This window comes from Ambystoma mexicanum, chromosome 2q, assembly GCF_040938575.1.
Source record: "Ambystoma mexicanum isolate Mex_15411 chromosome 2q, UKY_AmexF1_1, whole genome shotgun sequence".
NCBI classification, from domain to species: Eukaryota; Metazoa; Chordata; class Amphibia; order Caudata; family Ambystomatidae; genus Ambystoma; species Ambystoma mexicanum.
In genome coordinates, this window is record NC_090924.1 from 942,779,222 (window position 1) to 942,806,674 (window position 27,453).

General features: G+C 43.9%; 1 protein-coding gene across 3 annotated transcripts in view; it reads left to right on the plus strand.

Moving 5' to 3' along the window:
• Window positions 1-27,453, plus strand: part of RAPGEF5 (Rap guanine nucleotide exchange factor 5) — a 1,543,629-nt gene that overhangs the window by 1,399,274 nt on the left and 116,902 nt on the right. For all 3 annotated transcript variants that reach the window (XM_069648248.1, XM_069648249.1, XM_069648250.1), the window contains 3 exons: window positions 17,625-17,774; window positions 25,828-25,925; window positions 26,900-27,022. In XM_069648248.1, the coding sequence (XP_069504349.1) occupies window positions 17,625-17,774; window positions 25,828-25,925; window positions 26,900-27,022 (371 nt within the window). The remainder of the gene's footprint in view (window positions 1-17,624; window positions 17,775-25,827; window positions 25,926-26,899; window positions 27,023-27,453) is intronic.

Here is a 27,453-nt window from a genome sequence, read left to right on the forward strand (position 1 = left end):
CAGCTATTCCCGGCGACTTCATCAACTCCTGCCAAGTAAGCCTTCGGAAGTGTCTCTGGGCCATCCAGTTGACTGACCAGCTTACAAGGGAGTCCTGCTCTGTAACTGCCGCCAGGTTGTGTTGTATTCCGAGTCCGTGTCACTCTCCCACGCTTCGTACGCTTGGCGTCCCCAGTCTGAAGGGAGGAGTGTACATTTGGCTTGAATACACACGGCCGCTCTGTTGTCCTGCTGCGGCAACAAACTGTGCTGGTTTCGTCAATTGGGACGTCTTTTTGCTCTACACGACTACGAGGCGTTCCCTGCTCTTCTGAACCTGCCAGCTGCTGAAACTAACGTGGAGAAGCCTGGGTCTGCTTGCTTCGGGGACCGGTGAGTAGTTTAGCTAGGATCTGGTCGCCCTCCTGCAGTATCCCATTGCTTTTCCCTGCTGTGTAAAAACAGCACCCTTTTGGCCATACTCGCGCTCTGCTTCTGCCCGCTGTGGGGCTGCGCTTGAGTTGCGGAACCTGTTCTCCTTCTGCTGTGCACTAACCCGAACTGCCTGACTTCCTCCGAAGAGCTTCCCCTTTTGCCCGTTGGCACCGGCGTGGCAGGTACTTTGAGCACAAGGCTCCACTCTTCGCAGGGCTCGGACTTCCATCTAGTTAGGTGCCTCTGAAGGCGAACTGAGTCTAAAGCGTTATCGCACTGCCTGTTTTCCTTTTCTTTCAGGTGGACTACACATTTCGTGCTTATAACGCTAGCGACTGTTGTATTGGTATATATATTGTGTTGATATGGTATGTGTTGGTTTAATATTGTGATATTGTGATTTTCTCGCTACGGTCATTGTTTTAAAGGCCTTAAAATAAATGTGTATCTATTTTTGATATAACAACTGTTTGGAGTAGTTTGTAAGCGCTCTTGCTTTGTGTGCTCATTGCGGGCTTTCAGTCACCCTCACCCCTCTTGAGACCTAGTCTTGACCGCCGCGATCGCTACCTTGATTGGTCTGGCTTGTCCAGAGGTTACCCTGTTCCAAGTAATTAGGTTGGCCTTCTGAACTTCTGCGCCACCAGGACAGAGTTCAGAAATCTGTCTTAACAAATTGGTGTACAGCGGTGGGATACGACTGAAGGTATCCAGTGTTGCGCTCGAACTAAGGCATTTCAGGTTATTCCAACCAGTACACGTAGTGAATTGTTGTAGTATAACTTTAAAAAGGCCATAGTCCTATCAAACAGTATGGAAACAAATACCTTGTTAACTTTAAATGCTTCCAAATCAGAAACGCTGAAAAAGATGTGTGCGGAGAGAGGCGTTTCCTCTCAAGGCACAAAATTGGAAATGATCCAGAGAATCGTGGCGTGGCAAGAAGCACAGCTTGACGCTATAACTTCTGAGGACAGTGCAGAAGGTGGTGGGGCTGCTCTCACTGGTAGAACCGACGGTTCTGCCGCTGCACTGATCCATCGCGACCACGAGGACAGGGAGGACGAGATGTCTAATGTTTCCTCTGCCAGTGTTGATGGGGATGCTATGCTTGAATTCAAGAAGCAAGAGCTGCGGTTTAGGCAGCAGGAGCTTGAATTCAGCATAGCCAAACTAAAAATCGAACAGGCAGAAAAACAGAAAGACAGGGATCACCAGTTGGAACTGGCCAAGCTTCAGGTTGCAAATGGGTCCAAGGGTCCTGGACATGGGTCTGGGGCTTCCTCTCATCCACGGTTTCCGAAAGATCTGCTCAGTGTGTATGAAGAAAGGAATGACATTATGGACTGGCTGAATGCGTTTGAGTATGCATGCGAAGTTCAAGAAGTTGACAATGCTGATAAGATTGCGTGGTTGCTCAGTAGACTGCCCCATTCTGGCTGTAGTGCCATCATGGAAATGTCGAAGGCTGAGCGAGCCGATTTCGCAATGTTAAAGCAAACTCTCATTTTAAAGTTTGGGAAGACTCCGGCCCAATATTTAAAGCGTTTTCGAGAGTATAAGAAAAAAGAAGGTGGTACTTGGGTATCTTATGTCGCTGAATCATTGAAAAACTTAACTGGCTGGGTCGAAGGTTATAAGGTTTCTACCTTCAAAGGCATGATAAATCTTGTCATGCTGGAACATATTTTTGCTTCTTCTTCCCCGGAGCTTAAGCAGCATTTGGCCGATTCGAAGGAGATAGATCCTAAGAAGCTGGCCATTGCAGCAGACTTATGGGTGTCACATCGAGTGTCCCATAAGGACAAAACTCATCCTGGTAAGCAGGAGGAAGGGAAAAAGTCCAAAGATATGGAGGGTGGGGAATCTGCTAAATCTTCTTCCCATAAGGGCCACAAAAAGAAAAACAAGGGTAAGACACAAGAGAACTCACAGGGCAGTGGAGGTCCGCCTCCGAAACAGAACTCTGGTTACAATAAGCCTCCCTACGTAAACAGACCCACTGGGGCTTGTTTTTCTTGTGGAGCAACTGACCATGTGAAGGGGGATCCCCGTTGTAAGGTTAGACCTTTGGGGGTCCACTCCGCTAATCTGGCCTTCTCCTCCTACGAGGAAGAAGAGATTACAGGAGCATCCTTCTCCTCAGACTCATTTCCCAGCGGAATAGAGGCTGAGGTAGTTTTAGTGTCCCTGGGTTCCTGGGAGCCTAAAGTCGCAGAGGCTTATGCTAGGATTCCGGATAATACCAAGCACTACTTTAAAGACAGTGTGCTGATCAATGGAGTGGATACTCCAGCTCTTAGGGATAGTGGGTGCAGTCGCACTGTAGTGGATTCTACCTTGGTAGACTCAGAGGAAGTTGCCAGAGCTACTCTGATGCCCACTAAGTTGGCTGACGGCCCCCTCCGTATGTTTCCCGTGATCCCTGTAAATCTTACTTTAAATGGTACAGCAGTCAGGATTCCAGTGAGCATTCAGAGAAACGTCCCGGGAAAGGTCTTGTTGGGTAATGATCTCAGAGCTTTAGGGCTCGTAGGAGACACTGCCGAAAGACCCTACACACGGTCTCAAGCACGGGCAGCATTGGCCAAGTCCAATACGCCGCCCCAGCCGAAGGGGAAACCCAAGGCGAAAGGAGTCTACAAGTCAAAACGAGGGAAAGAGAATATTCCCCCGAGCTCGCCTACCACTGCGGTGGAGGAAGTTGGTCAATCGCCCGGGCCTGACGAGGAGGTGGCGATGCCTGAAGTATTCGACCCCAACGATCATCCTGAACTAAAAGACTTGTTAGTTGAAGGAGGTCCTGATAGGGACGAATTCAGTAAAGGCCAACGTGAGTGCCCATCTCTGGAAGGCCTAAGGAGACAGGCCTGCTCCCAGCTTGAGGGTGAACCTCCTGGGATGCATAGGATTTACCAGGAAGGTGGACTCCTGTATAGTGAGCCCACAGAGTCTACAGGAGGAGACCATAGGAGGTTGGTGGTTCCCCTTGCTGTTAGGCCCTTCCTCCTGCAGTTGGCGCATGTCGTTCCCCTTTCTGGTCACCTTGGTATGAGGAGGACCAAGCAAAGGTTATCCATGCACTTCTACTGGCCCAAGATGGGGGAGCAAGTAGAAAGTCACTGCAGGAGTTGTGCCGCCTGCCAGTTGTCTGGTAAGGTTGGCGCGACAATCCAAGCTCCGTTGGTACCGCTCCCAGTTGTGGGGGTACCATTTGAAAGGGTAGGGATCGACATGGTTGGTCCCCTTGACCCGCAAACATCCTCGGGCCATAGGTTTATCCTGGTGCTGGTCGACCATGCAACCAGGTATCCTGAGGCCATCCCATGGAAAACTGTAACTGCCAAGTCAGTTGCAGAAGCTTTACTCGGCATATTTACTAGGGTTGGCTTCCCTAAAGAATTTGTGCCGGATGATGGCAGCAACTTTATGTCGAAGTATAGGCAGGCTATGTGGAAAGAATGTGGGGTCACCTACAGGTTCTCTTCTGCATACCACCCCCAGACCAATGGTCTGGGGGGGCGTTTCAACAGAACGTTAAAGAGCATGATTGGGGCTCTGGAGGAGCCTCAGAGAAGAAAATGGGATCTTCTTGTTTCATGCTTACTGTTTGCCTACCGAGAGGTACCACAGGAGGGTGTTGGCTTCAGCCCCTTCGAACTTCTGTTCAGTCATCCCGTACGGGGACCCTTAGCCATCATCAAAGAGGGATGGGAGATGCCCACTCTCCCTGTTACTACCAACGTAGTTGATTATGTGCTAGGGCTCAGAAAACGGATGGTACTTCTGATGGGCTTGGCTTGTGATAAATTGAAGGCAGGGCAAGTGCTGGTGAAACATTGGTACGACCAGAAAGCTTCCCTCATCAACTTTACACTTGGTCAGCAAGTCCTGATCATGAATCCCGTAAGGCCTCGAGCTTTACAGGACAAATGGTCAGGCCCTTACCCAGTGGTGGAGCCCCTGGGTGAGGTTAACTATTCAGTGGACCTTGGAAGGCCTGGACAGGCTCCAAAAGTGCTTCACGTGAATAGGCTGAAGGCTTTCGTCCCAAGCGTCGAAATCGCAGCACTGCTATTGGCTTCAGACGTTGAGGAAGAGGAGTCTGAACCTCTCCCCGACCTGTTCCCAAGCAGTCCTTCAGTTAGCTCTTTTGAGGGTGTCCGAGTGGCCCCTCACCAAAATGGACAAGGCTCAGTGGTTTACCTTGGACATGAAGTAGGTGGAGGGAGGAGACAGCCTCTACTCAGTCAGGTACAAGCAGTACAAGACTGGCCTACCCCCACTACGCAAACCCAAGTGAGAGCCTTCTTAGGACTCACGGGGTTTTACCGCACTTTTGTGGCAGACTATGGCACCATAGCTGCTCCTCTGACTGCCCTCACAACTCCGAAGAAACCCAAGAAGGTATCTTGGACCGACGAGTGTGAGAAGGCCTTCAATGGCTTAAAAGACTCCTTGTGCCAGGCCCCTGTCCTCAGGGCCCCTGATTATCAAAGACCTTTTATCGTGCAGACGGATGCCTCTGACACTGGGATAGGAGCTGTACTATCACAAGTAGATGAGAAGGGTAAGGAACACCCTATCGGTTTTATTAGTCGCCAGCTTAAGGACAGAGAGCTCAGATGGTCCACGGTAGAGAAAGAATGTTTCTCTGTTGTGTGGGCCCTAAGGAAGCTGAGGCCCTACCTCTATGGGACCCACTTCACTGTGCAGACTGACCATAAGCCGTTAAAGTGGCTAATGAACATGAAGGGGGAGAATCCAAAGTTGCTTAGGTGGTCCATAAGTCTACAAGGCTTCGACTTCACTATTGAGCATATGCCAGGTGTCCAACATAGCAATGCTGATGGGTTGTCCAGAATGTTTAACCGACCTGAACAAGAGACTCATCCAGGGGTGGATTAGTTCCCCCTGTCCATAGTCTGGGAGGGGCGAGTGTTAGGAAAGATTTCGTAATTGTAGGTAATTTTCCTTCCATGTGGCAACCCCTAAACTTTTTGCTATTGTTTTTAACCTTGTTCTTGACTTTGCCAGAGAAGTACAGCCTTCTGCCGCACTTCTCTGGGCTTTCGCTCCTTTCTTACGGGGAAACTGACATGCCCTTAAGACAGTCAGTACCGGGGAACGCTGTTTCCCGTAGTTTCTTTTATCGTGTTGCGGCTTTAGTGCAACATGACACAAGAGGGCACTGTAAGCTAAGTTACAGCTCTCTTGGGTCTCTAGCCTTCTACAGACCCTAGATACTCTTTTAGGATGGTATTTGATCGGTGCAAGTCATTCAGGGACTCGAATGGTGGCAGCGATCGTTTTGTTTATTTTGAGCTCCTTTTGGCGTTCTGAGCACGTTTTTCGCACTGAACCCAAAATGGTGGCCTGGCTCCCAAAATGGCCAGACCACGAGGCTCCTTTGTCTTGTCCACTGACCGTCTTGCTCCCTTCACCTTCCCCAGGTCGAGCGACCCGGGGCCTTCCTTATTTGGGCATGTACTTTCCCACGAAACGTGGTTGCTTTCGCGGGCTTCTACATGTCGTTTGTGTGCCTCCAGGGTGTGGGCTGGGATGTCTGGTCCCAATACACATCCTGGGTGCCAGAGAGTCTAGGGTGGTGTGAATGCCTGGGACCACCGTGGTCCGTGATTGGTCCGCGTATGGTATGTGTGTTGATGAGCGGATCTCCCATTGGCTCCCCTCCGTTTTGGCGCGAAGGGAACCGTGGATAAGAGGGAGCTGGAAACACCACTACCATGTCGATCTCCTGAGTTCTCACGAACGAAGGAATACAGGAGCCAAGTATCCTGCAACCAAGAGGCTGGACCGAGGAATCGCTGGTGACCCGCTGAAGGAATCCTCCTTTGCACTGCTGTCGTCCTGTGAAGCCCTTTCCTCCTTGGATCGAACCAGAAGGCCTGTACTGGTGCTTCGACCTTTGGAATAGCAGGAACAGCTATTCCCGGCGACTTCATCAACTCCTGCCAAGTAAGCCTTCGGAAGTGTCTCTGGGCCATCCAGTTGACTGACCAGCTTACAAGGGAGTCCTGCTCTGTAACTGCCGCCAGGTTGTGTTGTATTCCGAGTCCTTGTCACTCTCCCACGCTTCGTACGCTTGGCGTCCCCAGGTCTGAAGGGAGGAGTGTACATTTGGCTTGAATACACACGGCCGCTCCGTTGTCCTGCTGCGGCAACAAACTGTGCTGGTTTCGTCGATTGGGACGTCTTTTTGCTCTACACGACTACGAGGCGTTCCCTGCTCTTCTGAACCTGCCAGCTGCTGAAACTAACGTGGAGAAGCCTGGGTCTGCTTGCTTCGGGGACCGGTGAGTAGTTTAGCTAGGATCTGGTCGCCCTCCTGCAGTATCCCATTGCTTTTCCCTGCTGTGTAAAAACAGCACCCTTTTGGCCGTACTCGCGCTCTGCTTCTGCCCGCTGTGGGGCTGCGCTTGAGTTGCGGAACCTGTTCTCCTTCTGCTGTGCACTAACCCGAACTGCCTGACTTCCTCCGAAGAGCTTCCCCTTTTGCCCATTGGCACCGGCGTGGCAGGTACTTTGAGCACAAGGCTCCACTCTTCGCAGGGCTCGGACTTCCATCTAGTTAGGTGCCTCTGAAGGCGAACTGAGTCTAAAGCGTTATCGCACTGCCTGTTTTCCTTTCCTTTCAGGTGGACTACACATTTCGTGCTTATAACGCTAGCGACTGTTGTATTTGTATATATATTGTGTTGATATGGTATGTGTTGGTTTAATATTGTGATATTGTGATTTTCTCGCTACGGTCATTGTTTTAAAGGCCTTAAAATAAATGTGTATCTATTTTTGATATAACAACTGTTTGGAGTAGTTTGTAAGCGCTCTTGCTTTGTGTGCTCATTGCGGGCTTTCAGTCACCCTCACCCCTCTTGAGACCTAGTCTTGACCGCCGTGATCGCTACCTTGATTGGTCTGGCATGTCCAGAGGTTACCCTGTTCCAAGTAATTAGGTTGGCCTTCTGAACTTCTGCGCCACCAGGACAGAGTTCAGAAATCCGTCTTAACAGTCATCTACCTCCCTCCCCCACATACACCTGTAGACTGATGACATTTCTTCGTTATTTCATCCTGAAGTGGCATTTTCTGCCTTTTTGCTTATGTGTAGCCGCGGGTATACCTGCAGTTGTCTCTAGCATCGACCCAAAAACAAGGCACATTTTCAGTACTGTGTGCTGCAACGCACCATGAGAGATATAGCTATAATTTTGGGAGAGGGGGGAACCCCCTTGTCCATCAAATATTTAAAAAACTACCAGACAAAATAACCTCAGACCTCCCTCCTCCCTAGAAATCGAGTTGTTTCGTACCTGGTTCAATTCCGTCCAGAGGTTTTCGCTGTGCGCCCGAGCATACATTTCAAAATGAATGGTGACTAGGCAAAACTACGTTTTGTGTTGTTTTGTTAATAACGTCTTTATTTTTATTGGATCTTTCCCAAACATTCCAGTCAGAGGTGGGGTATTCACTGAAAACACTTTAGTTAATGTGCAGTTAATTTGACCATATTTAAAGCAACAACACCCTTGAAATTCAGTGGATCTGGGATTTCATGACCAGCTTAACTCGGCACACTTTTGTTGATGTTCTCTCATCATTTCCCCTGCTCACCCCCATGTCTGGCTTTCAACAATACTCTGCTTTATAAAGCTAACTTGAAAAGTACACATAACATAGTGTCACTCGAAAATATAAATCCTTATAGAACTATGTTAAGCAAAAAGTGTACAATTGTGGCATTATTCCCCTCATCTTGACTGTGACACTACAACTACCAGAATGCAATCCAACAAAAGCTAAAAAAATGGTCTGCAAGTGCAAAACCTTCAAGGTATGACAGAAGCACGGTTTAAAACAATAATAATGTGGATACCGTGTGTTATGAGATATTTAAAACTAAGAAAACACATGGCATTTGGACTGTGTCTCTCATCCATGCAGTAATCGGGACCAACCCTGCTTAGTTTCAAAGCGAAGAACGATCCAGCCCCCTCAGGCCATGTTTCTCTAAGTGGTCTTGTAAGATGGGCTTATGTATTAGACAACATAGCCTTTGAGGGCAGACCCCTTCCTCACTTTGAAGCTAAGCAGGGTTAGTCTTGGTTATTGCTGGGATGGGAAACCCACTGTTGTTGTAAAAATATCTATTTTTTCTATTATTGACTGAGAGACTACAAATACCAGAATGCAATTCGATAAAAGGCAATAAATGGTCTCTGAGTGCAAAACATTCAAGGACTGAATGTAGCACGGTTTAACAAAAATAATGATTTGGATGCCCATCCATGCAGTAACTGGGACTGACCCTGCTTAGCTTCAAAAGTAAGGAAAGAGCCATCCAGTTTCTCTAAGTGGTCTTGTAACTTTGGCTGGGCAGCATAGCTTGAGAAGGCTGGCCCCTACCTCACTTTTAAGCTAAGCAGGGTCTGTCCTGGTTACTGTATGGATGGGAGACCTGGATGGCAATCGTATCACTGGCCGTGGCCAGTGATTTCTCACCCCCAACGTCAATATAGCTGTAAAACAATTGTTAAAAATAAAAATGTATCCTCAGGTATTGAACTACACATACCCTCGGCTATCCGTAGTCCTTTATAGCCTCGAATTTAGGTGCGAATATCAGAAAAACGGCAGGAAAAAAATGATATCAGGCCCTCACCAAGTCCCACCCAGATGGCTTCCTCTCCTCCCCTGTTCTCTCCCTTTCACCCCACAAAACACGCTGTTTCTGTGACACAGTTTGCTTTGAGATATTGGCTATTCGAGGCTACAGAAAGCTTTGTGTTGCAAACTCAGTCCCTAGACCTCCTCCAACTCCCAAGTTTCACTTGGTGCCCCCTAGCCACCTCCCCCACATGTAGCCTGATGGCATTTGCATGTTTTATGACCTTCAAATTGCTTTTTTTCTGCGTTTCAGTTTCCCATATCCTTGGCTTTGAGCTTGAATATCTCTCACTTTGAGAGATAAACAAGATGGCAGTAATTTCATTTCTAAATGATGCCTGGTAAATCCCAGAGATATAGCAATCTATTTTTGAAAAGAGACACCCCCTACTCCGTCAAATATTTAAATAACCACTGCACGGAATAAACCCAAACCACATATGGATCGCGAGTCAAAGCTTCGTGCCGAAGTTGTTTTGGACCTGGTTCAGATCCGTCCAGCGGTTTGGGCTGTGCGCGTTGGCAAAAATTGACCTTGTGTAGTTTCACATTTGAACCTAGAAATGTTGAGACTCCATCAGATCTTTTTCTGTAGATCCTTTTTCTGTAGATCCTTTACAAAGAATCTTGTCTTGACTTCAGCATATGTGAATATGTTTGTTGACAATGTAGAACTTGAGTCTCTATAGGGCAGCCACTTATGCGAAGGTGAGACAGTTAGGAAGATGGTGAGTAGCAAATAGGAGGACAGCAAATAGGAGGACATCAACCGATGCATCTTCAGATTGTTATGTATACAGGTTTCTTGTGTATCATTTAATGCCACATTCAAACAGACAGATAGCACACATGTAACGTGATCACCGAGAGAATGTGGCAAACCAGTGCAGCATGTGTTCGAAATGGGTTTATGTTTCCTGTTCACACAATATTTAATATGGCAAGGGCACACCGAGGAGGCTGCAATGATCAGGGACCTTCCAGTGAAGATAATGAGAGGAAGATAGGAGAGGTGGGGTTGGTTAAAAGGGAGCCATGATCCGACAGCAAAGTGCAGACAAGAAAAGAAAAACCTCAAGGAACAGAAAATGTCAAAGATTCTACGTAAGCATGGGGAAACGTCACCTCAAGTAACTAACCCAGAGCTAAAGTGAGTCAAATGGAGGGAGAGCCTTAAGCGCACCAGGTCCACACCTTTAATTCCATAAAAAGATGGGGCTTGCTGTAAGATGTTTGTAGTAATGGGCTGCTCTAGACTCCAAATCTCAAGACTTCACCCAAGGCTGCTTGCGCGACTGCACTGAAGATGTTCCATTGGACAGAGGGCTAAATCAGAAAAGAGTTTGGGTCAAGTGGCAATTGTTTCACATCATATGGTATAGATTGTTTCCCATTTCACTCACTAAAGTCCCAGAAGAGTGAGGGAAGGGCAGCAAAGGAAGAAAGTTACCGCCATGTTAGTACTGTCAGTTATACTATTATAGCCTAGGAGACATGCAGGCTGTCCCCTAGTTTGTCAGTTTCCAGGCTATACGAGGTGGTATGGTTTGGAAGCCTTGTACAGCCTGGAAATGTTCCAATGAAAGGGGGCATGTCATAGCTCCTGTGTTGATAGGGAACACAAAGTAGTGCTCCCATCATGGGAACACTACTCAGAGCCCCCACTGTTAGCCTGGCACTGACCCTCTGCACTGCCAAACTGCTTGCAGGGCTCACAGAGCGGCGCTTCCTTTAATCAGAGGAGCGCCACTCTATGAGGCCCGCCGGCAACATTATTACCCATAAATGAAGAGGAGCTAACAGCCCAGCGCTTCCCGTTTACACAGTTACGTCATCGAGATTACCCGGGCCATGCAGAAGTATTGCTATCCGGGTGAACAAAAAATACATTTAAATAACGTGCTACCTCACACTCCGCCCACAACAGGGTACCACTATGTTTAAAATAATGGAACTTTTGACTACATTCAGCATCTACTGTGAGAGGGACATGTGAGGAATATAAACAGAAATATATCCTTGCTGCCCAAAACGACAGACCTGGCATATACAAACATGCTGTCTGTGCCATTAGTAAAAAAAGCTAGAGCGGGCGGATCCAGCTTCCCATATCTCGCACCCACCCACTGGAACGCCCTACCTCCCACAATGCGAGGTGAGGCCTCCCTCAGTGCCTTCCGCAAAACCATGAAAAGCATCTTATTCACATAAGTTGCGCCGCACCAGTTGTATCCATATCATATGCATATGTTCCTACTGCATAAACTGTATTGTAAAGACTAACTGTACCAACCAAAATATCAGTTTTATGCCTTGTAGAATTCATAATGTACCACTGAATGCCACTATTCCTGTAACTAAGCTATTGCAAGTAACAGCGCCTCAATGCCCATGGGCTGCTTGCACACTATATAAATTTAAATAAATAAATAAGTGCATCGGTTTTGTTACTAATTGCCCTAGAGGAGTTCACCAAGAAGTGCCTCATTTCATTTCTGTTTACTAAACCATTCGGGGACAGGAGGAAGAACCAATATGATTATCTGAATTAGGGAGATTCCCAGCCCCTAAATTAATGACATTTCCTTCAAACTATTTGGAAAGACAAGTATACAGGAATAGATAGATAAGCCTGAACAGTGAACTGAAAGCTAAAAGTGAGACTTCTCCTAGAGGCCGCTCGAAAGCACCTCAACACCCACTACCTGAACATGATCTAGACGTATTAGAAATTGACAAATCAGAGGCTAACAGACAAAATGCCACGAAATGGGCTACAAACATTGTTCACACTTTGGTGGGCAAAAAGAAATAGTTACCGGTTTGATTATCTTCCTGCTTCTACTCTTGATAGCCTTCTATAGCGCTTATATGCAGAAAGTGAGAACCTCCTCTGGCTGTGAATATCAAGCTTCCAGGCTCATTTCACCACAATCAGGGTCAAATCGCCACCTGAACAACTCTCCATTCTCACACAATTTTAACATTATTAGAGGCAAGCAATTGCAGAGAGCCAATAATGTATTTGACTTAAAGATTTAAAAAATCCAGGCCTGAAGGCAAATACTTTTCAACTCACAAACCACATATAGAATAATGTGACCTACAAAAAAGCCCTTTTTTTCAAACAAATAACCCCTTCACCATGCAAGTAAAGGAATGGTATGATATAAAACTACATTTTGCATGACGAGGCTGAGCGTGTCAATGCTCACTGTCTGATAATGCCTTTACAATACACACACACGAAAATACCTACAATGAATCAATGACTTTTAATGAGGCCACCAACGATCAACCAAAACTGTACACACCTACGAGATTTAATGTACAAGCAGCTGGCGATGAAGGGTGCCATATCCGATGTAATGAACTATACATCAGCAAACGACTGCCAGGGGCACCCTGTTTCTTTGTACATAAAAAAATTGTACAGCTGAAGAAGCACAGTTGGAGAAATTCTGGTACTCCAACTGATCGCTAGAGATGCATAAAATAAAGACTGTGACCAGGTACCAACATGATGGAAAAAGATTAAGGCGGGATAGCCTTAATGCTATGTACTCACAGAAAAGGTGCAAATATGCACCATGACTGCTGTTGATAAAGAAAGTTCACAACCTTATGATAATATTAAGAAATAATGACACACTAAGCAATAAATTAGTTATTGCAAATCATAAAAGTGTATATTCAAGCAGAGGAAGTACAGAGTGTATGGCCAATGCATTTCGGATAGAGGTTTATCCTTCGTCAGGGCAACTCTAACCCCACAGTATTAGAATGTGACCATTAAGAAGCAACGTGACTGTCAAAACATGTGAGCGAAAAAACACGTTTGGCACAAATATTCTCATGTGTTTCACAAAGGATCACTTTGAGGATTTGAAATCGGATCTGGGAAGCTGGTGTCTGTGTTGCAAGAAATGCCTGGTCACCGGAGAATTGACGTCGCAAGTTCTTACATTGGAACAATGCTGATTCCAACTTATCTTGTATATTTAATGCGTAAATAACACAACTAGTATTGCAAGTGGCGAAACCTGATCTTTGCCCTAGTGTTGGGGTCATTCACAATGTCGCCTTTGATTATATACTTACAGCTCCTAATCTTTTTCTTAATTTTCTTCGACCCCTTAGTGTGTGCCAAACGTTTATGCATGTTATGACTACACCTAAACGTGAACACAGGTGGGCAAGTGAATAGACTGCCAAGTTGGGTACCAGTGATAATCACGTCCCAATGTTTGGAGATAATCTTCCTATGTTGGGTGCTCTCTGTGGAATTGGTGGATATAAACTTGAGTCCTGGGCCTGTTCTGGATGCAGTTTGTTGAAGAGTAGGCACCCTAGGTATATTCCAAATGTTTTCTTTAATAGGCGTAATCATGCCTTCCCCTTACAAGTGAAGGAATGGTATGATATATAACTACATTTTGCATGATGAGGTTAAGCGTGGCAAAGCACACTACCTGACAACCACTTTACAGTACACACAGATGAAAATACCTACTGCTGTGAAACAATGACTTTTAATGAGCCTGCCAAAACTTAAGGATATAATCAGCCGGCGATTAAGTGTGCCATATCCGATCTAATGAACTGTACATCAGGAAACAACCAACAGAGACACCCTTTGTTTCTTTCTACTCTCAAAAGAAATTACAGCTGAAGAAGCAAAGTTGGAGAAAATATGGTACACCAACTGATCACTAGAAACCCATAAATTAAAGACAATGACCAGCTACCACAATGAATCATCTATCAGAAGCTACTGGGCACCCCAAAGCAACCACAAAAATGAATGGTCACCCCCTTTGCACAATGACGGAAATAAAAACATAGTCACATGAGAATTTGCAACTGGAAACGCAGAAGGACCACAACGAATATGGTTCAGTCCCCATTCCCAATGTGGTGACCACTAATCCCACCATGCTCTTCCTGACAGACACTTTCAGAACTGAACACTCAATGTCCATGGCAATGTCCAATTTAACCTGACAATATTATTGTTCTACCCTCACCACATTGTTTGTTGATTAAATCAATTAAAAGATATCTGAAAAGCATTCAGTAATGTTTCTCTCTGTTTTGTAATATATGCAAGCTACAGGACATAATATCTTTATAGCCAATGCCCTCAGCCCGTACCGGGAGTTAGGAGCCTGTAAACCTTCTTAAAGGCCCTCGCTGTGCTCAAGCCTTTGGCTCGGTCTATGGTCAAGGCCCATAACTCCTGCCACAGTCCTCGGGCTGAATCTATAAAACTTTACTAGCACATGAAGATCGTTATTACCTTGCCCATAGCTAATCTGAATGTTTAGAGTGCAGTCAATAACTGTACTGCACTGTATTCGGAATATGTTGACTTCAAAATCAGACTGGGAAACAACAGCGCAATTTCCAGGCAAGATTTCATTCAACAAGAAACTTCCTCTCTGTGAAGACCTTTTTATTGCTGCAACATCCTAATATAAAAACAATGAAGGGAAAGGAAACATTTTGGAAAAAGTTGTCACTTTCTTATAGAGAAAGCATTCACTTTTGCATTACACCTAATCTATGCTCATGTCAAGACCACTTCAGTTTAAGCATGTTTGCAATTAAAATGCAAAACTTATAAAGACAACTGTGTTATTCAGATAACACAAAATGAAATCACGTTTAATTTACTATCCCTGTTTGTCTATTTGCTTCACTCACTATTAAACTAACTGTTCTTTTACTTCACCACTCCAACACATCTATTGCTACTTCCGCTATGTGCTAATAGCCTTACAGACCTTGGCAGCAATCATTATCAGCACATCTATTGCTACTTCCGCTATGTGCTAATAGCCTTACAGACCTTGGCAGCAATCATTATCAGCACATCTATTGCTACTTCCGCTATGTGCTAATAGCCTTACAGACCTTGGCAGCAATCATTATCAGCACATCTATTGCTACTTCCGCTATGTGCTAATAGCCTTACAGACCTTGGCAGCAATCATTATCAGCACATCTATTGCTACTTCCGCTATGTGCTAATAGCCTTACAGACCTTGGCAGCAATCATTATCAGCACATCTATTGCTACTTCCGCTATGTGCTAATAGCCTTACAGACCTTGGCAGCAATCATTATCAGCACATCTATTGCTACTTCCGCTATGTGCTAATAGCCTTACAGACCTTGGCAGCAATCATTATCAACACATCTATTGCTACTTCCGCTATGTGCTAATAGCCTTACAGACCTTGGCAGCAATCATTATCAACACATCTATTGCTACTTCCGCTATGTGCTAATAGCCTTACAGACCTTGGCAGCAATCATTATCAACACATCTATTGCTACTTCCGCTATGTGCTAATAGCCTTACAGACCTTGGCAGCAATCATTATCAACACATCTATTGCTACTTCCGCTATGTGCTAATAGCCTTACAGACCTTGGCAGCAATCATTATCAACACATCTATTGCTACTTCCGCTATGTGCTAATAGCCTTACAGACCTTGGCAGCAATCATTATCAACACATCTATTGCTACTTCCGCTATGTGCTAATAGCCTTACAGACCTTGGCAGCAATCATTATCAACACATCTATTGCTACTTCCGCTATGTGCTAATAGCCTTACAGACCTTGGCAGCAATCATTATCAACACATCTATTGCTACTTCCGCTATGTGCTAATAGCCTTACAGACCTTGGCAGCAATCATTATCAACACATCTATTGCTACTTCCGCTATGTGCTAATAGCCTTACAGACCTTGGCAGCAATCATTATCAACACATCTATTGCTACTTCCGCTATGTGCTAATAGCCTTACAGACCTTGGCAGCAATCATTATCAACACATCTATTGCTACTTCCGCTATGTGCTAATAGCCTTACAGACCTTGGCAGCAATCATTATCAACACATCTATTGCTACTTCCGCTATGTGCTAATAGCCTTACAGACCTTGGCAGCAATCATTATCAACACATCTATTGCTACTTCCGCTATGTGCTAATAGCCTTACAGACCTTGGCAGCAATCATTATCAACACATCTATTGCTACTTCCGCTATGTGCTAATAGCCTTACAGACCTTGGCAGCAATCATTATCAACACATCTATTGCTACTTCCGCTATGTGCTAATAGCCTTACAGACCTTGGCAGCAATCATTATCAACACATCTATTGCTACTTCCGCTATGTGCTAATAGCCTTACAGACCTTGGCAGCAATCATTATCAACACATCTATTGCTACTTCCGCTATGTGCTAATAGCCTTACAGACCTTGGCAGCAATCATTATCAACACATCTATTGCTACTTCCGCTATGTGCTAATAGCCTTACAGACCTTGGCAGCAATCATTATCAACACATCTATTGCTACTTCCGCTATGTGCTAATAGCCTTACAGACCTTGGCAGCAATCATTATCAGTTGGGATAGTGACCCTACCCCAACGTATGGCCATCAACTATTTTGGCACCATAGCTTTGTGGTGAGTCATTATCTAACGATAATGACCCCTCCCTCAGTCTATAAGGCTATGTAATACTTGTAATTCTTTGTTTTGCACTGCAATTTCATAATAACACAAAAGTAAGATGTTCAGGAATATTTAACGATCCAGTCATTTGGAATATGTACGCTAAAACAAAATGCATATACATATTTAACACACAGAGCTCAAATAGGTAATTTGCATACTTGCTTTTACGGAGGTGAGGTAATAACGGAATTTGATTTTCTATTTGGATATGTACAGGTTCTATTTTTATGAACTTATGGTAGGTCGCCTTGACTCATGGCTGAAATGTTGGTATGTATAGTGACTGTGAGCCCTAAAGTGGTTTCCTCATAGCGCAGTTGATCGCTCATTAAATCTTCCCCATGGGTGCATAAGCATTTGATAAAAGACTGAAGCTTTGTGATTGAAAGGGTGGTGACCCCAGCTTGGATCAATGCTGGGGATGTCAGAAAACCAATGGACTATTTGTGCTAGACTTGTATCAGAAACGTATTTGCTTGTGGTGATAAAAGCACGGCAGCACTCGAGGCCTGCAGACCGCAGTCTAAATCCAACAAGACGAACTTGGTCTTCCATGCCTCTATGCCACATTCTTTAGTTCTCGTAATAATATATTTTATTTACAGCATACACACGATTCAGGTTGTATTATGCACTGCACAAAAACGTATTCTTGTGTAACAGGGCTATCACAGTAGTAAGGTATGCACTCCTATGGATTGGCTGGCAAATAATGACTTTTCTAGACTTCCCTCAAACCTCCCTTTCTAAAGTTATAAATGTGCTCTCGGAAGATAGTAGGGGGCTGCTGCTGTTATAGTCTAGGGCGTTTTTACTTTGCTGGGCATGATGTGTGAAAGCGAGATAGTGCGTGTTATCATGTAGAGTGTTGTAAGAGATGTTTCTAAAACAAATAGAGAGCAGTCAAAGTTACATTTGCCATGCCCGCTGCATCTTTGCAGTAGCAACGCCCTCATTCTCTTCCTTTCCTCTGTCCAGTATTCTTTCACGTACACATCACGGAACATTCCTACGTGAGCATCAAGGCCAAAGTGTCTGCATCGGCCCAAGAGATTCTGAAAATTGTGGCAGAAAAGATCCAGTACGCAGAGGAGCACCTGGCGCTGGTCTCTGTTACGTTTTCTGGGGGTAAGAGTGTGTTCAGCGCATCAAACTGCTAATCTTTTAACATCTGATCATCTTTTGTAGCGTGCGGATAGTGCTAGCCTGGGTCCCCCTTGTCTGGATGACCATAGCTAACCCGAGGAGTCAAAGCTCACAGAGCTGTTACCATGACAACTCCTCGTCACGCCCGGCTCAATGCTGGGCTTCTCCCCTGGACTAGAATGTGAAGGGTTCTGTGTGTTTATAAATAGAGTGGAAGGCATTTCGTTTTTAGTAATCGGGATTCGCTTCACTTTTTCCATATTTGGATTTAGAAATGGGCCTTTGTGGAGGAGCATTTTCTACGCGACTGAGTAAAAACAGTGTGCTACAGTACAGTTTCTTGATGCAGCTCCCCATGCATACAGCAACAGATGTGTGCTGCTAATATTGCCAGTGTTAGGAATTGCAATTAACAGCTTGTCAAATAGTTTCTACTCTATCAATTTGCTGTACATGGCTTGTAGACATTGGACAATACATTACCCGGTCAATTATAGAAAATGGTAATAGTTCAAACAAAATATCAGACAAAACTAACCTAAGTTGAATAACTGAAGCCAATTTGCACATTTGGACTCGGTTAGCAAGAAACAATTCCATTGAAAGGCAACTTATTAATGCAAAGAAAATCACCTGAAATGTCCTTTACAGCACTGCTTTCCCTAGATCTATGTCCCCATTCACGAATTGGTGGCTGATGCATGTGTCTATTTTTCAAGATGATAGCAATACACTACTTCCTCGGCCCACTTGAAAAGGCTTATTGTGTTTGTCAAATGACATTACTAGGGTTGGAGGCAGAGGGTATTGATCTGCAGGGCCTGCCTGGCTTTGTTATGTTCATTGCTTCTTGTCACTGCATTCTCTTGGTAAACTCTAGTAGGAACTGTCTCTTATGGTTAAGGAATGAAAACGACATTGTAGACATGTGTGACCACTTTCATGAATTTAGACTGACCTGAATTCCCCAGTTGGCATGTCTGCTACTCTCATCTGTTCTACACCAGTTCTCCTGATGAAGGTGCACAGTCACCTAATAACAGATTAAAAAGATGGATTTCCTGTCTCCTTGTCTGGTTGGCTGAAATGTGCATGCACACATGCATGATGTTTTGTGTGCATTACAAATGCACACACTGAAGTAATAAATGGCAGGCAAAAAATATGCAGCTTACTTGGCAGCGCCTATTACAGACACACTGCTGCAACTGAGGTACTCCAATATGCAATATATTTTTTTGTGGCACTCAGAAAGAACTTGGCCTCTGACATTAGTTTCTAAAATACCTGGATGTATTTTAATTAGAAAAAGCTTGGGGTGTTTATTGTGATGACTCAGATAAATACGTCATTACAACCTATTGCCCCAACCCTGCCCTAACATTGCAAGGGCAAGAAACGGTACAAAATTCGACAGCCTAACCACCCCAGAAATCTAGATGTGGTTGACAATATGAGTTGAACTGAGCTCCATGGAACAATGTGCTTAACTGAAGTAAATGCACATGGAAACAACCATAATGGATTAGTTAGGTTGCGCGACACAAGTAAGGACTAAAATTAGTGCAGAATGCACAAATAGTGTGCAGTATAAATAGTGCACCACTGTATACAGTTTAAAAGGACAGGTGGTTCCTGGGCACCAAGAGGAAGGACTCACTGCACCTCTAGGGCAGTTGGATTATATGTAGATAAGATGCTGAATGCACGGGCAGGGAAACCATCACATGGCAGATATACAAGATGAATAATATGCAGCTATAGGTCGCCAACACGGAGACAGTAAGACAGAAGTGCAGCCATTTTCCTAACAAAGAGGCTGCAGCAAGTGACAGAATTAGCAAGGCCTCAGAACTCAAGTTGCTGAATTTACAAAACATATGTATTCCAGAAACTTGTGCAGAGCCCAGACAGTAGCTCATGGCCAGAGCCAAGGTCAGGAACCAGGAAGGGAGTAATAGATTAATAGAACACAGGCACAAGATAACAGTTCCCAGGACGAGGAGTAGTAGACTCCCAAGTTAATTAATTTTAATAAAAGCACAAACAACCATTGATATCCAGGTACACAAGATCAGTAAACCAAATTACTTTATAGAAAGGTAACTTACTAGTGTCCCAAGTGGCCAAAAAGAACACAACATACACATTAGAATTAGCTAAATCCTTAATAAAAATAAGTCAATCCACTCTCAAACATGGTACCCTAACATGTGATCCAGATATAAGAAACACTGACTATTAATTACGAGCCAAACACAGGTAAGACAACTGCAGAACTCCCTCAGTACACACGCAGACACGCGATAGCCCACAAGGTCAACTACAAAGTAAAGGGAAGGCCTCAGCACCTCAGGATGACCAGGAGTATTTATTGGTATTCTGGCAGAATACGGAATTCTCTACCCGCACTTATGGCTCGCTCATATCTTAAATTTCTTGTAAAAGTGTCCATGGTTGGTAAGCTAAGCAGCAAACAATAGAAAGTTCCCTTGCCACACCATCTATGATGGATAATGGCAACCAATTAGCTATCCCTGCAACAATGTATTAGAAATGCAATCAATAGTAGGATGGGTCCAGGGTGAGCCATCAGATAGGCTTTGACCAATAGTTACTAACCGGTATGTATCCTATATGTAGTTTGAGCTTCTAGTCAATCCAACTTCCCCATAGGTTTTATAAACTTATAGTGTAATGTGATGCAATCACTGATGTAGTTTTGGTACAAAATGAGTTTGCAATCATTGAAAATGTTGAGAGCTACGAGAATGAGATGCTTGTATTGTGAGAAACCTGATGGTATCCTCCCTCCTACTCCCCATGGATCTTCTGCTCAGGTGGCCAGGGAAAAGCCATCGCTCTTGGATCCTGATACAGGGGTTGGAGTAGGGAGAAAGGATCACCTGGGTGGATGGTGCTTGGGGATTGAACATGGTATCCCCTAAGAACAACCTAAACCTCCCACAGCCTTTATAGGCTATTGTAGACCCTTTCCCTATCCTACCCTTCACAATCGAAGTTCAGAACACCACTCTGGTTCTGAGATGGAGAAGATGATGAAAAACCACTCTGGTATTGGCAGGAGTAAGATGGATGTCGAGTACCTAAAGTACTGTAATCAAAGATGGAAGGAAAATGACCTGCACCTGGGGAAGGCTGGGCGAGATAAATATCTCCCTCAGGTGCAGAACAAGGCGAGAAAGGAAGGAGAGAGAAGCCAAGGAACTGAACTGGTGCATGCCGAGAAGCTGTATGGAGAGGGATGTGAGAGAGCAGGAGACCTGATCTGTGCAGCAGGACGTGAATGCCAAGGTGACAGGCTGTCTCGAGAGGCTGTCATAGGTCTGAGACAGAGACCTGCGCATGGAGAAGCCCTGATTGCTGGCAGTGTAAGAGACATCTCAGGAGCAAAGAAATCTACCCTTTTCCCTGGTGCCAACGAGCAGCAAAGGAAACTACCACCCAACAGGAAGAAAGAAACCCAGAGAGAGTGTGATCAAGGAATAAGCAGTGTACGGAGGTCGAGAGCCCAACATACCCACAGATCCATTGTGTGTTTATGGCCCAGAGCGCTCCCTTCTCGACCGCACATAAAAGCAAATTGGTCTGGAGTTCAGGACTGCACGCATGTGAATGAACTCGTATGGAAAAGCATTTTTGAATTTCCTGCTCCATTTCAAAACAACACTTGCAAGCTTTGCAGAGTGTTGAGAACCACAAATCTTTTCATTATAAATACATATAAGAAAAGTTATAAGAGTACCTGTGAAGATGATCCCTTAAGAAAATAACTTGTAAGAGGAGAAAACAAGCATTGGCTAAACCCAATAAAGTTTGAACATTCATTGTCCAAAGACGCAGAGGGAACAAGTTTTAGCAAAGGCCATAGTAAATATATGAAAGTGCACCATACAACATAAGAGCAAAAGTGTGAGAGAGTATAATATAAAGGTGGGGCATGAGAAAGACCACCACAAAGTGAATTTCATGAGTGAAAGGCAAGGCCAACGACTGATAAGTGTGTAAACCGTTGTGTCACATCCAAGAGGCTAACCAGGAGAAACCAAGTGGGTTTGAAAGTGCACAGAGAACCAAGAGGCCAACAAAGAGAACCAAGGGGGAGTTTGTGGTTGCGTGACCTGTGATGGGTGGACTGTGTGGTCTGACAACTCTACCTAGACCAGTGAGCCCTTAATGGTGAAAGTCAAATCCACTGTGAAATAAACCAAGAAGGAGCACTGTAAACTGAGAAAGCAAACCATAATGAGGGTCAAGTGAACCTAGTTTTGTGTTGAACGTTGAAGGATTGAAACCCATTCAAGTTGCTACATCGAAATCTTGGGGAAGGGAACCCTGAGATGTGATGAACTGCAAATTCTGTCTTGAGCACAGGGCCTCAAGACCATTTTTTCAATTGAACTGTGTTACTTTGAACTTGGGCAAGTGAACCCCAGGGATTGTGTGGAACTGCATTGCCTTGAACTGGGAAAAGGTCATCTTGAGACTTTTTTTGGGAACTTCCTTGAACTTGGGGAAGGGGAGCTGAAAAGGAAGCTAAGAGCTGGACAAAGCTCAGGACTTTATGTTAATCACCCTTTCTTTTATCATTGACATCCCTACACATGGTTTAGCTTAAGTTGTGAGGGCAAGCGTAGGTTACAGACACAGACAGACTTTTAAGTTGAACTCTTTGACTCAGACAGACTTTCCTTAGTTTTGTAGGGAAATTGCACCTTAGAATAGGGCAAGTTAGCCTTTCTATCATCATAACATCTAATTTAATAAATCATTTTGTTTTGAACTTTGAATCTGTTGTTTGTGTTTTGCTTTGTGTTTCCTTAACAGTATGCTGTCCTAGCTAGGATTCTTTGTTTGAATACAGCTGGTTTTTGACATGCACCTGAATCCTCCATCATTGAGTAATATTGTGACTAATTATGTGAACATGGGGGCGGCTTTACACTATCATATGTTTTGTTTGGACCATTGAAAATGATATACATATGTACATGTTATTCTTTCAGCTCGAATACTCATATGATTGTGTATTTAACATACATGGAGGGTTTTATATTGTTTGTCAGTTAGTTATTGGTTCTCTGTATTTGATACATTTTGCAGTGTTGGTTTTCTTACTACATTTGTATATTTTGAGTTCACAGACTATATGTGTTGCTCTCCTTTTATCTTGTTAGCTTTCCTGTAGCCTTTCTTGAGTTTTTGCTGAGTTCCAGACCATTCATTTATTTTTACTTTTTGGTATTTTCATATCTCTTGGCTGTTATGACTGTTCTTTGTTCTAATGATTTTGGGTTATAACCATATGATCTTATTGCATTCTTTGTCTTTGTTTTTTGTATGATGTGTTCCTCTTAATAGAGTTTTGTTTTTTTGTCATGGCACTTTGTAGTGTAGTCATTTTGCATCTTGCTCATATCTATATTGTTGTTTCTCCTTCGTGTAGCTTGTTCATTATCAACGTCTATCTTCTGGTGGCAGCCCCTCCACCCCCATTGACCCATTTCCGGTATGGCTCAGAAATTCAGAAAAAGTCCTGGAAATTTGCCAATTGGATGAGAGGCTGGGTGACCCGCTGAATCATCACTGCCAGGAGGGCTCTCAGCACAGCACTCCCATGGTGAGAAGAAGCACTGCCATCGGCGGGGCTCTCAGCACTGTTCACTCTCTCATCATGGGAGCGGAGCACCACGATAAGAACCCTGACTCCTGCTCACACCCCTTCTGGTCACACCATTAAGTCTTCCCAGGCTACACTTAAAAGATGCAACCCGGGCATGGTGAATCCCCTCTTCCCATCTTCCTTGCCTTCTTAAGGTGGGGGAAAAGCCAAGAGTCCACAACTGGCAGATGCATCCAGGCTTCAAACTCTGCTTGCCGATTCCCTGCTTGCAGTGGCTCGGCTTGATTCTAGCCCCTCCCTCATCACGCTATACATGGTTGCTGGGAATAAGCCAGTTCCCAACAACCACTCAGGCAGATTTTCTTTTATTTTTAAGCCCACATCCCACATGCACGGTTCATAATAGCTTTATAGACCTTGCGCTTGGGCCCTACTGGGAGTCATGTGCCTGTACACCTTATTAATAGTCCTCACTGCATTGGGGCATTTAACTCGGTCTCCAGGGCCCATAACACCCAATATGACCACTCGGGCTAGGTCTATAAAGCTTAATCGGTTAGTGTAGTGTTAAAGTGGTGTTGCTTCCAACACTTGCTAAATTTGATGGGTTTTACTAAATTGCTGTCTCTTAATTGAGAATTTCAAGGAATGTGTTCATATCTTACCCAGCCTGTCGAAATCGGGGCCTTCAGTCATGGTCACAGGGAACTTGCATCAATTACAGTAAAAGATTATGTTCTGATGACCGGAATGAGGGGCTCGGGCGAAAATGAGCTTGTTTCTTGCAATGTTTTAGCAGACAATTTGAAAAGGATTTTTTGTGGTCTGCATGTTTATTCTCATGAGATTTTCTAACAAGGTTTGCCAATGAATACATTTGTTAATAGGCATTAATACCCTCAAGTTCATACAGTTCAAAATATCTGGCCTCTTATTGAAGAGGTCCATGAAAATACCTTCAGTCCTACATTGAAATGAACAAAATATGTTCATCGCAAGTAGGTGGATGATTTGGTTCCAAAGCTTTAATCTCACATTTGCAATCCAAAAATATTTTCGAAGGATAATATTTTTGCCTAGAAATGTGAATCTCGCTGATAGAATGGGGAAAATTGGACCATAGGTTACATCAACAATGTTGACCTAATCAAAGGGTGGAAAATGGAATTTAATATGTCTGACTATTTCTTTTATTGCCTAGAAAACAATGCATCTTCTCATTAGAATGTAATCCAAAAAGACATCTGGGGTGTAATCTAAGTATCTATCACTTTCAGCCGGCCTCAATTTCAGCTCAAGGTTACCACTTCTGCCAAAGATCCTTTTTGCCACTCATTGAAGTGGATAGCAACAGGAAAATCTGTGTTCTTAATAGCTAGAGTATGTTACAGGATTCTTGTCTTTACAGGTCTGACGGTTGGGCCTTCATACTGTCTACTGCATGGTTGAGAAAGTACATATATAACAAGGAACATGTTGCAGAATTGTATGTTGTTGAACTCCCGCTTAATATTTGAAGCAGAGTAACATGCCTTGCATTTCCCCTGATGGTGAAGCCAGCCAGGTATTGGCCATAATTGTACCCAAAGGGGTGCACCATCTGGAGAACAACCACTTTCCCAAATTAAGAAGGCTCTTTTAACTAATATTAGTTTTGGTTGACAAATCCCAATTGCTTTTAACGATCTTCCATGCTATCCCCGCTCTGTGAGATATTACTGGAATTGGGTGCCTTATTTGCTGACATGGTATGTCTAATCGTGTTCAAGCTCCTCTTGTCAACTAAATCACTACATTTCCTGTTACATCCCAAAGCTTGAATCTGGAACTTAACAAATATTTTTGCTATATGAAAATCATCCAGGTTTCTGCAATTCCTTCTACAGCTTAAAAACTCTGTTCTACAAACTACATATACATAGAGGATTAGATTGTATAGAAAGGTTGTATACATGTCCCAGCCTTTGCTTCATGATAACCATTGGTCAGTTCAAGAAAGGTGTGTGATATAAAGTGCAAACAGAAAGAAATCAATGCAGGGACCATTATGAAGCATTGTATTACTCTTTATATGCATAGCAGCAATGCTTGTTATCTTCGCTTTGCAAAACATCTTAATAAATGATTGAAATTAAAAAAAAAATAGATCGTATAGAAAGGAGTGCACATAATGAAAGGTTCTCATACTCTGAGGGGGTGCATGTGAATGCTCCTGTGATAGAGATGCCACTATTGTGCTCAATGGCAAATTACGAGTCTGTCTACATGAATGTCGACAGGTGTTCAAGCAACTTTTAAAAAGTGATTGGATTTAATATATTTCTACTTACGAAACATTCAAAAGGCATGTTTGTCCATTACGTTTTACTCAAGCTGACCCTTCCTTTGTAGAGAAAAATGAACTTCAACCAAATGATTTGGCCCTTGCGAAGTCTCTTGAGTCGTCAAGTCGGATATTTACTTACAGGAAAGATCTAAGTGATACTTTGGTGAGAACCCTGTGTGTATGTGTTATTATACAAATGCATGGTATCAGTCTTATATAATGAATATTACATTTTGTTATTATTATTTGTTGAGTAAAAAAGATCTCTTTCTAGATAGAAATCAAATTACAACCTTTTCTGGCAGTTGGCCAAAGACATATAAAATACAAGTACTACACTGCACCCAGTTTATGTATACAGTTGTGTACAGTCATTCTTGATTTCTTGGTTTATTTTTAAAATGTCAGTCTTCTGTCCTCAACATGGTTTTCTGCTCTGAAAAATGTATTGTTGTGCAAGACAATTGCATCTACAGGAAAGTGTGCTTTTTGTTACTGTTCAGTTGTGCCCTTGACATGCGGAGGTGCATGGTACTGTACAAAATTACCTACTCCCAAAAGTTTGACCCCCAAAAGTATGACCCCCAATTTTCCACATATCTATATATGGGGGGGTAAAGTGAATAAAACATTTACAGGGGTAAGGTGAGAGGGTTGTGGGGGGTCCCCCCCCACATATATATTTGCGGAAAATTGGAGAGAAAAAAAACAGACTTTTGGGAGTCGAAAACTTCGGTTCGGTAAAATCAGGTAGATCCGAGGTGCATAATACTTGATTTTACTTATATATGTTGAAAAGACTAAGTGTGTATTTTTCAGTAAACTCTTTGTATGCAGTGGCTGATGGAAGTCAGCCACAATTTATTTTAAACAACTTTGCAACTTCTGCTCACCACCATAGCAGAATGATTTGAGTTTTGTGCAATACTAATATCGGAGTGCTTTTTACGGGGGTGTTCTTCTGGTCAGAGCTTTGGGAAGACATTCTTACAACTGCTTACTGAATTGAGCTCACCAACAAGAACTTGTAAGAAATACAGTCCACTGGGCGCAGACTGCTTCTACTTATTTTACTGTGAACTGGCCAAAAAGATTCAAACTTGTTGAAGGTCTTTCTGTGTCTGTCCTTGGCTTTAGAATCCATTTGCAGAGAATGAAGAATCACAGCCTAGGTCTGTGCGGATTCTGGGAATGAACACTTGGGACCTTGCAACAGAATTAACCAACTTTGATTGGAGCCTCTTCAATTCAGTCCACGAGGTGAGTCCTTTTGAGTATGCTCCTGAAACAGAGTAATGTAACACCTTTTGTTAAAAAGACTCCAGTAGATTAGTTATTTAGACAATGGGCCTCATTACGAGTCTGTCAGTAACCCTGCCTGTGGTACCAGCGGGTTGCAGCCGAACTCAAAATATTTTACTGGCACCTGAGTTCCCGGTGCTACCGGGAGATTACAAGTCCGGCGGCCGGTAAATCAGGCGCCAGTAAAATGTAAATCACCATTCCCATAGAGTCCACTTGGACTCTATGCGAGTAAGGACTCGGAGGTGCCGGCACCGTTGTTAACGGTACTGGTGCTTCTGCGACGGCTTGCCTACTATGGCTGCCGCACCCGGCAGGATCAGACCTGTCGGGCGCAGCAGCCATGGCAGGCAAACACATAGTTTGCTGGTCCGGAAACAGTAATGAGG